The 16,911-nt window shown below is 42.2% G+C and overlaps 1 protein-coding gene across 1 annotated transcript in view; it reads left to right on the top strand.

Annotated features, from left to right (window-relative positions):
* Positions 1-16,911, top strand: part of STON2 (stonin 2) — an 85,666-nt gene that overhangs the window by 20,275 nt on the left and 48,480 nt on the right. Inside the window, exons 2-4 of the mRNA XM_064460511.1 lie at positions 132-332; positions 780-1,034; positions 8,038-8,235. Coding sequence (XP_064316581.1) covers positions 248-332; positions 780-1,034; positions 8,038-8,235 — 538 coding nt within the window. The 5' untranslated portion in view covers positions 132-247. The remainder of the gene's footprint in view (positions 1-131; positions 333-779; positions 1,035-8,037; positions 8,236-16,911) is intronic.

Here is a 16,911-nt window from a genome sequence, read left to right as displayed (position 1 = left end):
TCAGTACTTTGACAGTACTGTGTCTATGGTACATAAATGGGTTTAACGTTCTGTATTAATAAAATGGTTGCACTAATTTCTCCCATTTAATTTTGTAAAAGACATAATTTTTTCATTTCTTATCTTAACAGCACTTGAAAAGAAAAGAAAGTGCAAAGGCAGTGTTTGGCTCATCTTCACCATACCTCTCTCCTACTCTGATTCCTCCTTGTAATCCCCAAGTGAAGATGAATAGCCTACTGCAAATATGACGTCTCTGACTAGTGTCATTGCCTCCCACCAGTCTGAGTGGGTGTCCTTCACTGATGAGCTCCTCCCTGTTAACCCACGAGGTAAGTTATCTCTGAATTTCTTTGAACCTTGTGAGACTTTATTTGTTTGAGTTAGACCAACTACTGTCCTATATCTAGCATCACAAAGCTTGCCTTCTGAGTAGAAGCAGTATGTGCAAAGGTTGAATTATCTCCTGCTTCCCCTATATAATAGGAGAATTTGGGCCAAAAATATAAAATAATTTCCTAATGTGAGATTTCCTTAGCATAGATCTATTACAGGGTTTGGATCTATCCTTTGAGATTCAAGGCAGTATCCAACTGACCACAGAGGAAGTCTCACCTATTATAATCGAGTGCAGAACTATGACCAGTGTTAGTCTAAAGACAACATTGGGTGAAGGAAAATTTTCTACCTACATGTAATGGCAAATTTTAGATATTTCAATAAAAACCAATGAAGTAATGGTGAGTCCTAACAATCTTCCTGTTTTGTCTCTATTTTAGGTAGCACTGAGGAGCCCCTGGAGAAATGTTTTTCTTCCTCAGACACCTCCTCAGAAGAGAACCACAAGGTGGATGGAGAATTTCAAGACCTCTCCCACAAAGAGCTGGAAGTTGCAGCTGACCAACCCAAGTTGGATTCCGCTGTGCTTGGGAACCATGTGTGTCTCAGCGCTGACCTGTCATCATCCATCAGTGCTTGGGTTCAGTTTGAAGATGCACCATGGACCAGTGCTCCATCGACCCACCCACAAGCAGGTGAGGCAGATGCCTGAAAAGGTCCATTCCAGTAACATAACAGAATAAAGTGAGAGCCTACAGGATTTTTTCCTTGCTCTTTGATTTCTCAAAGATTGAGCTTTGACTAGTTTGTAATGTATTGTAACACAGTTAATGTCATCAGGGCTTTGAAGAGGGCTTATATTTTCCTTCTGGGTTGAATTAGCAGTATTTTGTTTTTGTAAAGACAATGAAAGGCTTCTGTGATTCATTCCACCTATGTCCTGACCCTGGAGACTGCCAAAATGCATTCATGGGGAAACACAAAGTGGTGTTTTCAGTAGTGACTTTTCTTATGCACAGGTATGAACAGCCATCTAAAAAGTCTGAGCCATGTTTGCCTCTGTAATCTGGAAGTGAAAGAATGGTGTTTGCTGTCCTCTGCAGGCATAGTCCTTTTCTGCACATAGTCCCCATATGGTTTTTGCCAGAAGCTTACTGAGACCAACAACTAGTGTGCCAGTGCCTGTAGGTACTTTCTGCTGTCTTTTGATCACAGAATGGCAGGGGTTGGAAGGGACCCCTGGAGATCACCTTGTCCAACCCCCCTGCTTGAGCACACACACCTAGAGCAGGGGGCACAGGAACATGTCCAGGTGGGTTTTGAATGTCTCCAGGGAAGGAGACTCCACAGCCTCCCAGGGCAGCCTGTGCCCCTGCTCTGGCACCCTCACAGGAAAGAAGTTTTTTCTCATATTGAGGCGGAACTTCCCCTGTTCCAGCTTGTGCCCGTTGCCCCTTGGCCTGTCATTGGGCACTACTGAAAAGAGCCTAGTCCCATCATCCTGACACCCACCCTTTAGATATTTATAGGGATTGATGAAATCCCCCCTCAGCCTTCTCTTCTCCAGGCTGAACAAACCCAAGTCTCTCAGCCTTTCCTCATAAGGGAGATGCTCCAGTCCCCTGATCATCTTGGCAGCTCTCTGCTGGACTTGCTTGAGCTGTTCCCTGTCCTTCTTAAACTGGGGGGCCCAAAACTGGACACAGTACTCCAAATGCAGTCTCACTAGGGCTGAGTAGAGGAGAAGGATAACCTCTCTTGACCTGCTGGCCACACTCCTTTTAATGCAGCCCAGGATACCGTTGGCCTTCTTGTTCACCAGGGCACAGTGCTGGCTCAGGGTCAGCTTGTTGTCCACCAGCACTCCAAGGTCCTTCTCAGCAGAGCCGCTTTCCAGCAGTTCAGCCCCCAGCCTGTACTGGTGCCTGGGGTTGCTCCTCCCCAGGGGCAGGACCTTGCACTTGCTCTTGCTGAATTGCATCAGGTTCCCCTCGGCCCAGCTCTCCAGCCTGTCCAGGTCTCGCTGGATGGCAGCACAGCCTTCTGGTGTATCAGCCACTCTTCCCAACTTGGTGTCATCAGTGAAGTTGTTGAGGTTACACTCTGTGCCATCATCCAGGTCACGATGCTATGATTTTTCAGCTGGAGACAAAGACAACTGAAATTGATGGTAATTCCAGGACTGAAGGCACTTCTCTTTAAATGTAAAAGTTCTTTCTGACATACTTCAAGCCTGTGTGCAAAGCCTCTGGCTTGCCTATTCAGCTTATGCTAACTGTGAACCTCTAGCTTTTCATGTTTAAATTGAGATTCTGTCACAATAATTTACCTTTGTTAATGCTAGTTATTGAAGCAGTTTAAAGAGTTATAGCTTTACTCTGCTTACTTGAGTCCCTCAAATACTTCCTGTGACATGATTATTACTGCTGTCAGAATACTGAATTGACAACTTTGGATTGGGTTTTGGGTAAAATCCAACAGTTTTCCATCTGTTCTTTTTGTGGATGCTACAGGCTAGTCCATTTTGAGACAGTGGTTAGACCTTTGTGCAGGAGAAGTGGGTGAACCTTCCGGCAAGAAGTTGTTTCGCTTAAGCTCTGGTTAATACCTTCCTATCTACATTTATTTGTTGGTTGTTATTCTTAGTTTTAAGTACTTGCTGATCCTGGTGACAAGGAGAGAATGAAGAGCACCCATAACTGTAAAACTGTAAAACTGAGGTGCTCTACCTCTATCATTTAATTTAATGGTTGGTTAGTCTTTACTTTTACTCATATAGCCACATACTCTTTCAAACAGAGGTGTTGGTTGCTCTGACACCGTATTTCCTTCCTAATGTTGTGATGTCCTTGTTGACTGGAAAACTATAAGTGCACCTTCCTATTAAATGAAAAAAAAATCTTTACTCAGTCTAAATAAAGATAACATAAGACTTCCATAAAATCAGTTTCATAGTGTATTACTTGATTTCCCATCCTTACAGGGATGTGGACCATTATGAAGGTATGTGCTTAGCAAAATCACTGCCTATCGGTTTGTGTTTTCAGTCACAGGGGACACTAGGTTGTAGGCAGAAGTCTAGGATACCAAAGAGGTGATCAGAGAAGACTTTCCAAAAGTATTGCCATTTTGAAGAAGGCATTCATTTGTGCCCCCGTAAAGGCTTGTCCTAAGTGATCCATGCCACTTGGGGGGGTATTTACACACTAACCTTTAGCATCTGACTGAGATTCATGGAGGAGCATGGTTCCCCTGGCAGTCAGAGAAGGATGTACTCCATGTAATCTTTGCATGGGAGGTTGTTATTCTTTAACTATATAGGAACCCTAAGGAGGTTGTGTGGATATTTTAAAATCCTTATTTATGGGCTAGTCCCACTCCTGTTCTGGACCCCGTATTATAAATGGCCAGACCATGCAACTGACAGCCTCTAAAGGGAAGGTCCTGGGGCAGAAGAGGTGACAGCTCTTTCGTCTCTGGCCCTCTACTCTGAGGGGCATTTGACAATAAGAGGTAAGATAAACTTGAGCCGTGTTGTTCTCAATTAATGTGCAGGTCACGTCTCTTTTCTATGGGCGGCAGCAAAGCTGGAGACTTTGTGTTATAACCACAGTACGCTGACATGCTCAGTGGAAAGCCTGTGGTGACAGCAGTTATTCATTTCCAGTAGCAAACAGCCCATGTAAGGAAAATAGCAAATAGCCAGATGAGGGGGAAGAGTATTTAAGGCCAAGCATGGGCAGAGGGATTGGTGTGAGAAGGATGGAGGCATTTGAAATCTGTTTCCTGGGGAGGCAGCTGTGAAGAGCAATGCCCTGAAGGCTCAGCACCCCCGGCTGTGTTCCTGTCAGGGCTCCAGTGCTGTTAGGAAATTGTCTGTCTGTCCATGCTGAAGCAGCTGCATAGCTGACTAGATAATTACTCAGGCTGGTAGCCAGGGTGCCTGGAAACACATTTTGAAAAGGGCTTGCAAAATAGCATTTCCAGAGTGCTGTGAGAGCAGAGAGGATGGGCCCTAGCAGTGAGAGATGCTGTCTTACTCTGACCTTAGGGCTACAGTATTTTTGCATAGGTTCCCCTGAAAGGAAATCTTTGTCCCAAAGTGCTCACAGTATCTTTAAATTACTGTGTTTTTTGACAACTGCCACGTAGTGGTTATCCTATAGGAAATACGTTTAAAAGAAAGCCAAGGCTAATGCTGGACCCTTGTTCTGGGAAAAGCAAAGATATTATTGGGGGAGCAAATATTAGGGGGACTGATAGCAAGAAACAGGGCTGAGAACACAGGCAAAGAATTTGGAAGGTGAGAAGAAAGGTCAAAACCTGAGGTATAGAAATGAAAAGCAGCCATGGTGAGCCTCATAGTGGAAATTATCTTTATTTAGGACATTCTTGTAAACCCTTCATTCTACTAGGGTCAGGCAGAGTAAATGCTAGGCAAAATCTTTCTTTCAAAATATTTCTGCTTTTCAGGTTTACGCATAGCTAACTGACAGCCTCCAAATCACGTGGATTTCTCCCTGGGAAGCAGTAATTCTTGAGTGAGTTCACAGAAGTATTTAGTCACAGAAATGATGCATTGTGGTGCCCTCTTCCCCATTTACCTTTTGCTGGGCAGAGATGAAATTTGATTTTTCTCATAGTTACTATCAGGCTAATCAAACTTGTCAAACTGATACCGCAGCAGTGAAAAATGAGATTTTTAGGCTCACCCAAATGTTCCTATCACAAATGTTACATAATCTGTAAATGATCACAGCCAGCCAGTGACATATAACATTTGCATTTGTTACACAACGGGCATCCAGGTTGCAATCATATTCTGCCGGTGTTAGCTGCACTCTTGAATTCAAACGGGTATCCAGCAAAGCACCAAAACTGCAGCAAGGCAAGATCCATTATGTAATCTGTCCCACACACACACACCCCCCTCATACCCCACCCCGCCCTCTCTTCTTCCCGAGGGCTTTGTCTGGTTTTAAGTGGCTCAAGTAACTTGGACTCCTACCATGTCCCTTGAGAGGCTATCCCACAGTAAGGCAAATCTCAGTTTAACCACTTGTGCTGTTCTGTCTGAAAGTAGGAAGTACATGCAACAGATGATCAGCAGCTGAAAACTAGACCAACTGAGATGCTGTTCTAAAATCAGAAAAAATCTGAGGTCCTGTGGATAGGAAAGGAAATGGTGGTAACAAGGTTGATTGTAAATACAGCATAGGGATCAAGGAACGGGTCCTCAAACATCAAAGAGGAATGAATGCGTAAAGGTAAATCCGCATATTAAAAGGCAATCCGTTAGGAACAAACATGTCAAGAAAAGTATGTGGGAGGGAACATTTTTCAGTTGGGGAAACAACGAGTTGTTTTTCAGAATCCTACGCATGCTACAGGATTTGCATGTTAGAGACAGTTCTGGCACTGGTCTTTCAACACAAGCAGATTTCTGAGAATTTCCTGCAGCTGAAAGGCTGTGACTCTGCACCTATTGACATTAGAGACCAAATTGCAAATTTTTAGGAAAAAAAACCTACCTCATTTAAGAATTTGGTTTCAGCACTTCCAGGAATCTGGAGAGCAGTAGGAGCATCTGAAGAGGGACCTAAACATGTGTAGATGTTTACTTTTGCTTCTCTTGCTTTTTGAGGTTGATAGATAGTTGTTTGGCTCAGCACAGGGGAAAATGCACTGTTACTAGTTCCGAAGGTTAGTAGTGTTGGGGAACCTGAAACAGTCATAGGTGGAAGTTGACTGTAGTAAGATTTCAAAGAAAGTCTGTTACAGGAAAAGCTCTCTATGGTTACGGTTTTCCAAAGTACAAGTCTCTTTCTTTAGAAGAAAAAATAATTGTATTCTTCCAAAGTGCCTCAGCTTATTTGCAATAAAAATAATTTGCCCTTATATAGAAGTATTCTGCAACACTATTCCAGTCAGTCTTCCTCTTAGATAAAAATTGTTTTCAGAAAGCACAAAACAAGTTGACGGTCTATGAGTTATTCTTATGTGTTTCTAAATTGGCTAATGTTTTTCATATTGCTGTGACTGACGTTAAACAAAAAAAAAGAAACTCTAAATCGGAAGTCTTTTTTATAAAATAATTCCACAACTTCTGGAATTTCAGATATAAAACATACTTTAAAAAAACCTTGGCTTTTGCCATCGATTCATGTATAGAGCTCTGCTTTTCAGTTTGGCCTCTATGTCCAAATAAAGTACTCCGTCAAAGCAATTTCAGGTGAAGTTTTAAGGGTGGCTTTTCAGATGCCTCATGCCATGTTTAACAAAAGGGCTGAGGGAGGGGCTGACATATTATAATCATACACTTGTGATCCTTTCTGTACAGACATTGAGCATAACAGTGCAGAATTACTAGAGGGAGAAGTGGGGAGTTTTGGTCATGCCCCTCTAACACAATGACTGTCAGCGTGTGCAATAAGGAGACATCTCCTGTCTTTCAGCTCTTCATCCTTAGAGATGACTCTACTCAGAAGCAGATCGGTACATAGGCCCACAGCTGTACAAATATAATTATCTTAATGCTTGCTTACCTGAGTTTAACAATGCAGCTCTATAAAGTAAATTTGCACTTCTCAACTGGCAAGGCAGGGAGCGCTGTTTGGATATTCCCTCTATGCACACAGCAAGGTTTCCATAATGAGGTGGTGTCCCATCACTGTTTGGATGATGTAGAGAGAGGTAAATCCTCTTTAACATTAATTTGCCATTTTCTTCTTAAGTATCTGTCAATCTAATAAGGGTTGTTCATGTATTACATGCTGAGAAGAGAACCTCTGTGTCAGTAGTTGTTCTGTAACTGCAAGATTTGGGGTACGTTGAGATCTTTGGTGGTTTAAAAGATAAACATAGATGTACCAACCTAGAAAACAGTTGTTATTCTGACATTAAATTAGAATTAGTCTCTACCAGTACACCTTTCCTTAGTTCAGGAAGACTTTTTTACCACTTTTTTTAATTTCCTCACTAGAGTCACCTATTGTTCCTGATATTTCAGTGATATTGTGGGCAAGGAGTATACAGTACAAATTCATAGCAGTATATGTATAAGATCGTGTTCTGAACTCTGGATGATGGTTAGGCAGGACTTAACTGTTTGACATGCAAGTCTGGCAAGTGAGTAGAACAGGAGTTTTGGCCTACACTGAGCAGAAATGTTATGCAGTTTATTCAGATTGGGGCACTCATCCTGCATGTTCAGAAACAAAATGCGTTTCTAGTGCACATCAATAGGTCAACTTCAGTTTATTTTTATACTCCTCCTCTCATGTGGAGCATTCCTGAGATTACGACTATATTTGAGTGGGTGTCACAGATAGAGAATGCTTAATTAAATATTATAAAACATCTTTATAAAAATCTGTGGTACCATAAAAACTCCACTATGTTGTACAACACAGATATTTGGATCTTGTCAGCAGTGGCAGAAACATGAAATCTTCCTGTTCTGAAAAGTCACAGCTTCTGCAATACTTGAACAACAGGAAAGCATACAGCTGCCAGCAGTATGGGATCTGAGGCAGACAGCTGAGTAGTGCTATAAAATAACTGTGTTGCTGTGCATGTTGGAATTTGTATTTACAGAGCATCAGTACACTGATACAGCATGTCTTTGGGATAGTTGTAATCTTCTGAAAGATTGCCCTGTAAGTCTCTAACCAATACCTGTTTGTTTTCTGCATCCAGTGTCTCTATCAAAAGCACCCAGCTGGACTTCCCCCTCCTCCAACTCTTCCGAGCGGCAAGCCCATGCTTCGGAGAGCAGCTGGACAACCAACTCGGAGGACACCAGCAGCCCAAGCATTGCTCCCTCCTACACAGATCTGCAGTCAGTTAATACTGAGGACTTGACCAGTGGTGGAACATCTGCAGCAGATTCAGCTGGTAAGAGGGAAGCCTTCAAGCTTCCATCTTGATCTTTTTGATGCTACTCAAACTCAGTGCTCAGGAGTGAGCTACAGGGAACGTATCCAAAGCAGAACAAACTCAAGGATTAGGCAGACTAACACTTTGTTCTAGTCCAATTCCCAAAAAATCACACCTGGATTTGACACACCCCTGGTATGTGCAGGAAGACCCAAATGCAACTATGTACCTGTTGGTGGACTCATCTGAGTGCAATGTTGGAGCGTTTCTGGTTTTCACATACCACGTCAGCTGAAGCTGATCTAGGAGCTAGTTCTCAGCAAATTGTGGGAGAAGCTGGATGCCCTTCCTGAACTTCTGTGCAGAAATTTTCTTAACTCACCAGTGTATTCAGCTGAGACAGGTCCAGCTCTGCATTGCCCCTCTGTTTCAGTGAGTGCCAAGACACAGATCCAGGCTGCTGGATGTGTTCTTTGCACTGTTACTGTAAAGTAATGCAGAGAGAGTGTAGGAGATGACAGAGGGTGGTTCAGTAGCAGGTTTTTTTATCATTTAAGGATCCTTTATCTGACCTTGTAGGGATCTGTTCAGATGGCGTCCTGACTGTGAGAAAATATGCTGCATGGCATCGTAGTTCGTTGCTCCTCAGTTGTACTCTAGATAATCTCTGAAGCGGGAGAAATAAAGCAGAGTGGTGGCACCTGTGTCATGCAGAGTTGGGATGACGAGAACTCCTGAATGACAAAGCAGACTTTCACAGAGCATAAAAAGAGCTGGCATGACAGGACATAAAAAGGAAAAAAATACACAACTCCAGGAGGAAGCACTCGCAGTATGTTGGAAGCTGTTCACCCCAAGTTAAGGAAGGTCAGTAGCTACCCAGTTTGGTGAAGAAAATTGGTTTGATGGTGTTATAATAGCTCAGACATGAGAGTTATTTAATGTGTTTTCTCTTAGGTGGTGAATGTAACAGTATGTGTGAAATAAGATCTGTTTTGGGAGAATGGACTTCCTAAGCCCCACTGAGGTCATATGTAACGTCTGTAAGAAAAATATACATACATTACCTGAAAAGACTGTTATTTGATGGTTCAGTGAAATTGGGTTGGACACCAAGGCAGGTTTATAAACAGCAGCATGGTGGGTACTGGCTGGGTGCTTAAGACAAAGGATTTGTGGAGTAGTGGTATTTACTTTGGATGAGTAGAGACCTTTCTTCAGATAATAGTTACTGCAAGTCTGTCTGGCCATTTTTGTTCTAGAATACTCAGCTTGTCTGTACCTCTGAGTTTGGAAACCGCTAGTAGAAAGGTAGAATAGGCAAGCTGGCATTATGTGCAAGCTGTTTGGATGCCAGCGTGGGTATCGGTTCTGTTCTGATGAGCTCACATCTATTAGGGTGAAGTGTAAGAGTTTTCATGTGGAGTACATGCTGGATATTGCTGCTTTGTTGATTTGGTACAGGTTGCCAAAGGGTGGCAGTTGTCACTGGGACTGTCTCCATGTGACCAAGGCAAATGGGGGATCCCCAGTTCATATATAACTTTGGATCATATAGAGAAATGAAAGGCAAAAGTGATGCTGTATATCACTGGCATACATATGGAATTATTTGCTATATATGGCCAAAAGAGAAGTTGATACTTCAATAAAAGCTTTGTATGTAACGTTCTTACTCTTCTTTCTTTCCCAGTCAGTCACAAACTGGCATATTTATTAGCAAAACGGGTACAAAAAATCACCTATAAATTTTTGCAAGTAAAAAGGTAGGTAATGTAGGCAAGGCTGTGTCATTAGGTAAAACATAAGATACACTACCTTAGTGGTACTGGAACTTGAAATAAGAAATTCACTGAGTCTTGCTACCACCAGGTATGGAGTTTGCAAAAGGGCAACATGAACAAAGCACATCTCTTTGTTCCCGTTCATGGGATGGCTCACAGCCCACCCCTGGGGTGCCTGCTGCCATGGAACTGTTGTACAGTTCTGTCTGCTTTTCTGTTTTTCACTCTGCTGTCATCCCACCCTCACAGAGCATAAGTGGACAAAAATGCATGATCACTTTCTTCTCTCCTTCCTCTCTGCCCCTGTCCAGAAATTCAGTTATTCAAACCTGAATTGATTCAAACATTTGATTTGCCTTTCTCTTTTCAGAATACTGGCTGCCTTAGTCTGTAGTGGAGTTTGAAGGGTCCATCAAGGCAATGAAATAACATTTATTTTTTTCCATGAAGGAAAAGAGAGGAATCCTCATGCTCTATGTGATGGTGAAGTCACATTGACTGCTAGCCACTATGTTGACTCCAAGGTCAAGCTTGATTGGGGGGGGGGGGGGGGGCGGAATCAGATTCATTTCACTGCTAAAAATCCCAATGAAAATAAGAAATCAAGTTTTGATCTAATTAGTGGTGGTAAAGGGTTGGGTCTATAAGAGTAGCTCAGTTTTAGTATTGTTTCAAATGAGAAAAACCTATTAGTGAGAAAAGTGTGACAAATTGTACTCAGTGGTTAGACACTACATTTTTATTGACTGAAGAGCACAGAAGAGAATCCAGGATGCTCTGTTCCATAATGTCACCATTTGTCTTGAATTTACCCTGCATGCAAAATGCTTAAGCATCAACTGCTTGTCAGAGTTCGGGGCACGGGGTTTTGTGTGGGAGCAGATGAAGACCTGAGGCAGGTCTGACTGCAGGCATACACAGAGCTGAGTCCCAGCACTGAGAGCGCACATCTTGGTGTCCAGGGCTGGTGGGCTCCAAGCAGGTGAAATTTACTGGGAATCAACTTTCTCACAGCTGACACAAGATTTGAGTATAAAACAACTCCACGGACTTGAGCTTTATCTAGCGCATGTATTTCTGTCAGATATGACCTAGGAAGCTATCTAAGCAAGATGGTAGAGATCCGAATTATTCCAGCCTGAGAGTTTACCATCACTGGGGGGGACTGCAGAAAGCCTCCTCACTGATGGAGTTGGGATAAGCTCAGTGACATCCTGTAAAGGCAGCAGAGTTCACAGTGGTGAAGGTAAATATTGCATGAGCAGAGCTGAAAAAGATTTGCTTTTCCATCAAATTGTAGTTAGAAGATGCTGCATTTTATTGCCTGTGCGAGTTTGAACTCTGGTACCAAGAAGCCTTTTATATTATCCTCATCTTTGTCAGCATGGGGGGCTATTTTAGCCTGTAGCTGCTAGCTGGGCAAGTGGTAGCAGACTGCCAGTTTAACATGGGCATGTTTATACGGTTATAACAACAAGCACTTTACAGCAGCTGGGGTTCACAGTGTGCGTGAAGCTGTATTTGGTGCTGGTGAAGTGACCTGTTGCCTCAGAGCTGCCATGTCGCTGTGTTGCTTAGCTCGGATCAATGAGCATGGAAAGAAGCAGGAACTTTTGGCATTTGTGCCGTACTTTACAAGTAACACAGGACATCTCTGTTACTGATACAATACACGTATTTATTCATTCTGAAGCAGATGCCTGTCTCAGCTTTTAAAAAAGGCTAAATATCTACATGTCAGAGGAGCAAGGGAGAGGCCTTCTTGTAGCTATGATTATAGATCTGGAAGCACTGGGATCTGTTCTGAGGTTGTGCATATATACCTCACAGCTTGATTTGGATTTCTGCATGCCACCATTCGTCTCTACAGGCATTTTTGTTTATATGAATTAAAAATTGACTTGTGTACAAAATGAAAATAATTATGTACGATCAATATATATAGTAAAATAGATATGTATTTGCATAGGCCATAAACTATATATTATATTATAAATCTAATAGAATATGTAATGAAATCTGTCTATATTATAGGATAATGCTGTGTGTGTGTATATATATATGTAAAAAGCTGATTAGCCTTGTAAATATTAGTTCCCTGGTAGCTATTTTAGGTGCATTGTTGCTAGTTCTGTTGCTTCCATTGTGGTTTATATCTTAGGAGAGCTGCAGCTATGCCACATTTGATGTTGGTGGTTCAATTTGCCGAGCAGTTGTTCTGTCTGGCATTCTCCTGAAACTCTAGGACTATTGGGATACTGAGAAAATCACTGTGTCATTATTTTCTGAGAACATCTGCATGTTTGGAGGTAGAAGGTTGCATGTGTGATCCCTAACTGCTCAAAATCCAGAAAGTTAATAAATAGCACAAGGAATTAATTAATGTTAGTTTCAAAGTAAATTGCATGGTTTAGGGGGGTTCTGCTTCTTCTCTTTTAAAAGTTGGAGATGACAGTTCTGTCAAGCTCAGCTCCAGCTATTTCTTGACGCTGATGGAGGGCAGGTACTAACTTTTCAAACCTTTTCCTGATGCTTTTCTGCAGCAGTTCTCTTACAAGTATTTTCTTTTTTGTAACTGTAGCTAGCTAGATACTGAGTCCTGGTATGATGATTGCAAGAATGGTGTTCTGTATGTTTCAAACAAGCAACTTTGAACAGACTATACAGCTGTGCAATGTGTTTGCACTGAATGCCAGAAACATACTACAAGCTCTGAAGACATTAAGTGGTAAATTCAGAGCAAGGGGGGAAAATAGCATATGCTAACGGTTACCACCTTCCACCCAGAACTGCACTTAATTTACACTCTGTAACTATTAACCACCTTGTTCTGGTGTCCCATTCCCAGACACATGAAAAAATGTGTATGTGAGAGCCTGCCAAAGCCAGCTGGAGAGACTGCAGACAGGAACATCAAGCCCTTGCTTCAAGGAGGAGGGGACTCCAGAACACCATGAGCATATAGCACCTAAAATGTGTTATTGCACAACTCCAACCAGTAAGGGATAAATTCAGCACCAGAGGCAGTGTTATTTTTCCTTCCTCATGTGCAATACCAGCCACCAGCTAGCAGTTCAGAAGTTTTATATCCTAGTTGTTGTCCCATATTTTTCTCAAGGCATTTCGAACTTCTTTGATCAGACAGAACTAGGAAGCTAGATAATTCATAGCAGTAGAAAAATTTTTATCTTAAATCAGACCTGTGGACTGGAAATCAGTCCTCTTCAACACTTCATGGCTGCTTTAAGAAGAATTGACAGTATCCCAGTGACCTCTGCAGCAATGTTGAATCCTCATCCCTGTTTTGCAGCGGGGGAGCCTGCAGCTCAGTTATGCAGGCTAGACCTAGATGAAGTAGAAATGGTCTTTGCTATATAGTCTGGCAGTCTTGCTCTCTTGAAGCAGGTGAAGATTGCAGGTATAAGCAGTGGACCAGAGTCACTGCCTCAGTCCCTCCTTATGGCAGGAAGAAAAGGCACAGAAAATCTGTCAGGAGGAAGGGGGAAATGTTAGAATGAGGAAAGAACAGGTACAACAATGAGCAAAAGCTTATCTCTATCTATTCAGTAGAGAGAATTATAAAATAAGATTGGTCTGTAGTCATCCGATTCATAGACTTTAAGGTCAGAAGGGCAGACTATGATAGCATTATCATCATCTTATGTGGCCTCCTGCATGTCTCGGGCAAAAGAGCCTCACCCAGTCATTTCTGCACCAAACCCATAACTTCATTTTGAATTATAGCATATTCTGAGCAAAAATCTCCATAATATTTTTCTGATTAGCATCAACTTCAGCAAAGTTTGCTCCCGTTCAGCCACCTCCAACCCTTGAAAACTTCAGTTTTAAAAAGGACTGTCCTAGCGATAATACCTAAAGCAGAATTGAGATGTCACTGAGCTCAGCTCTGCTGGCTCTTGTGTCCTCAGCTGGGGCTAAATCTAGTCTGCTAACCTCAAAAGGTTCAGTATCTGCCTCATTTATGCCCCAGGAAATAACACTGATTAGTTATCTTCTCTATTATACTGCCTCCCAAAGAAGAGTGGTTGAAGCTGCTGTAGAACTATCAGATTCTTGCTTTTCCTTCAGGAATGATGAGGAATTTCAGGGTGCAGGAGGAAGCAATATAACATTGCTTTCATAGCAAGAAAGGAGTTAGATGAAAGCTCAAAAGGGTCTGCTCCTACTAATTCCTACTAGACTGTCTTATCCTGCTTACTCCTGTGAATTAATCATGCCTCCCTTGCTCCTCCACATTCTGAGAACACCAGCTCTAAGACAGGGAGGAAGCAAAGTGTGAGGGGAGAAAGTGGTAATATGAAAGAACTGGGTCTGAATTTCATCATTGCTTAGAAATGTTTTCATTAAAAGCATTTTTATTTTAAATATATGTATAAAAACATAGTAGTTTTGCTGTTTAATGGAGTATTTTCTTGCCTGCATGCCAGCATATAATCAGTTCTGGTCTCATCCCTGTCATTGGCCCTGTGCTGCAAGCAGCTAAAGCAGCATCTCTTAGTTCAGGTGCTTTTTCTTCTCGTGGCTATTCTGAAGTGCAGGCTACAGTAACTCTCAATTCGTATCAGGGTGATACTTTGTTATAAAGGAGCTAAGTGCTGAGCCTACATGGTGTTCTTGATGAATTTCACTCTTCCAGGTCTATTCACTGATGGTTTTATTTAGGCAAATCAGCTGAAAGGAAAGCGGACAGAATTCCAGCCCCAGTCATGGGACTGACCTGCTGATCTCCCTTTATGTAGGCAGTATCCCAAGAGAATAGATGTGGGTAGATGCTTGTAGTTCATCTCACGTGGTGAGGCAGACTAGGTGGTATAAAGCCCTCTATTTGTGTTTATAAGGCTGTGATTCCTCAGCCACAGTGTTTACATTGGCTCCAGTTGCTCTCTAAAACAGTGCAGAAAGCCACATGCCTATGTGATAAGCCAGAGGAGTTCAGTGGGAGATTTTGCAGCTGGGCAGGACATTTCGGTTTGAAGCTTAATTGGAGATGGCAGGCTTAAGTGCAGCAGCTATCTGTGATTGCTCTGTTGAAAGAGGAAAGACTAGGTTTGTTTGGAGCAATTCTGCAGGATGCTAAATAGCTTCTGAACTTAAAGCGTCTGGGAGGGAAAAAGCATTGAGGCATCTCCCCACATCCAGCTCTTTGGAAGTTGAAAACATCAGTGGCAATCTTCAGCAGTGTTATCTCACCTTTTGCGTTCAGTTCCTGGCAGCATGTTGCTGTACCACTGACGGGAGGTGAAAATGGCACTGTAGTGATACAGCAGTGGTGCAGCCCTGTCCCAGCTTTGTGCTGCACAGTGGTGTAGCCAGTCCTCTGTGGAGCTGGCTGCACCCCAGGCAACCCGATTCTGCAGCTCTCAGGCAGCAGCGGCAGTCACGGCTTGGAGGAATTACCCACCTGAGACCTTGCATTTTCTGCCATTAATTCTATGTGGCAGAGAAGTAAGCAAGGTTTCAGCAGCAGTACTAATTAACAGGAGCTGTAAATCATTTCCTGTGCCCTTAATTAGAGATCCCAGTTCTGTGTGGAATTTCTTGTCTGAATATGAAGGGGCTGAATAGAAGTGGCAGTGTAAAACAGCAGGTGAAAAGGCTGGCAGGAGCAGACAAGTAAGAATGAGAAATTTCATGATTCCCAAAGGCATGGATTTGTTTGTTTCTTCCTACTGTGATATCATCTGAAACCTAAGAAAGGCTCAGGGGATCACTGGAGTACGCAGCACAGGAATTGGAAAAGTGCTGATGAATGCCTTTAGGGGATCAGTTATAGAGCTGTCTTCTCAAAGAACAGTGTGGGATAAAATGGGAAGCAGGTTTGTTAAAAACAAGAATGTAGGAATCATTAAAGCAAAACCTCTAGCTTCTTCTGTGCATGCGTAGAAACTTTTTGTGGTTATTTTTTATGTTCCTTTTCATCAGAACTTCTGCCTCCTTTATTCTTTTTTATTTGGCACCAATGTTAGGGAAAAGATGTAACACTTCTTGCTTTTTCAAGACAGGAATGAACAGAGCCAGATGAAAGAACTGTAGGGAGATTGCTAATGTATGCCTTTACTTCAACATCTTCATTTTCTAGCTGATCTACCCTTGATCAAACCAAATAATGCTGTAGCACAGATATGGCATGAATCTTGCCTAATGAAGTTGTTAATCAGTTATTAGAAGCAATTTGGTCTTAATTGTCCTTATGTTTGACAGACCAAAATCCTCTGCCTAATCTTAGAGCAGATATAAACTGATATTTGCATTATGACCATGCTCATTACACAAGAGGAAGGGAGACTTCATGCTACTTTCTTCATTCTGATCTTGATTACCAAGAACAATACTGGATTTTGTGACGTGGATGCCACTCCAATTTACTTGTCATAAACTTCCTAATGATATTGCACTAAATCTCATGGAAACTGATTTGAACTAATCACTTAGGATTTGATTTCTGTAAAACTCTTTCAAGTGCTTAGCACCTGTGGTGAAGAAGTCCAGATCTGGGTTTGGCACCTAAAACTTCTTCCAGAATACTCTGGTCCCAGCTATTCCTGTTATGGCACAGCAAAATTTTCAAATAGCTGCAGCTCTGTGTGCTCCTGTCCAAATCTAGCCCTTTAGTTTAGTGCCTAGAAGGAGAGTAGAGATCTTTTAACATATGTCCTGTAGCTCTGTGTCCTCATGCATATTACAGGCTTTGTTGAAATTATGCCTTTTAAGTGCAGACTTTTGTAACCAATTAATTGAAGCTGGTGTATTTTCACATGTAAGCATTTCAGAGAGCTTTAAACATATCTCACTTAAGGTCTTAGGAATGGAAGCTATTTCCCAGGACACTGGTATAAATGTATCATGACTGTTTCCTATCCACATGTTCCTGTGCCAATATTGTCTTTCA

Source organism: Phalacrocorax carbo, chromosome 9 (assembly GCF_963921805.1).
Source record: "Phalacrocorax carbo chromosome 9, bPhaCar2.1, whole genome shotgun sequence".
Classification (NCBI taxonomy): Eukaryota; Metazoa; Chordata; class Aves; order Suliformes; family Phalacrocoracidae; genus Phalacrocorax; species Phalacrocorax carbo.
Note: the sequence above shows the minus strand (reverse complement) of the source record. Positions and strands in the feature narration are given on the sequence as shown.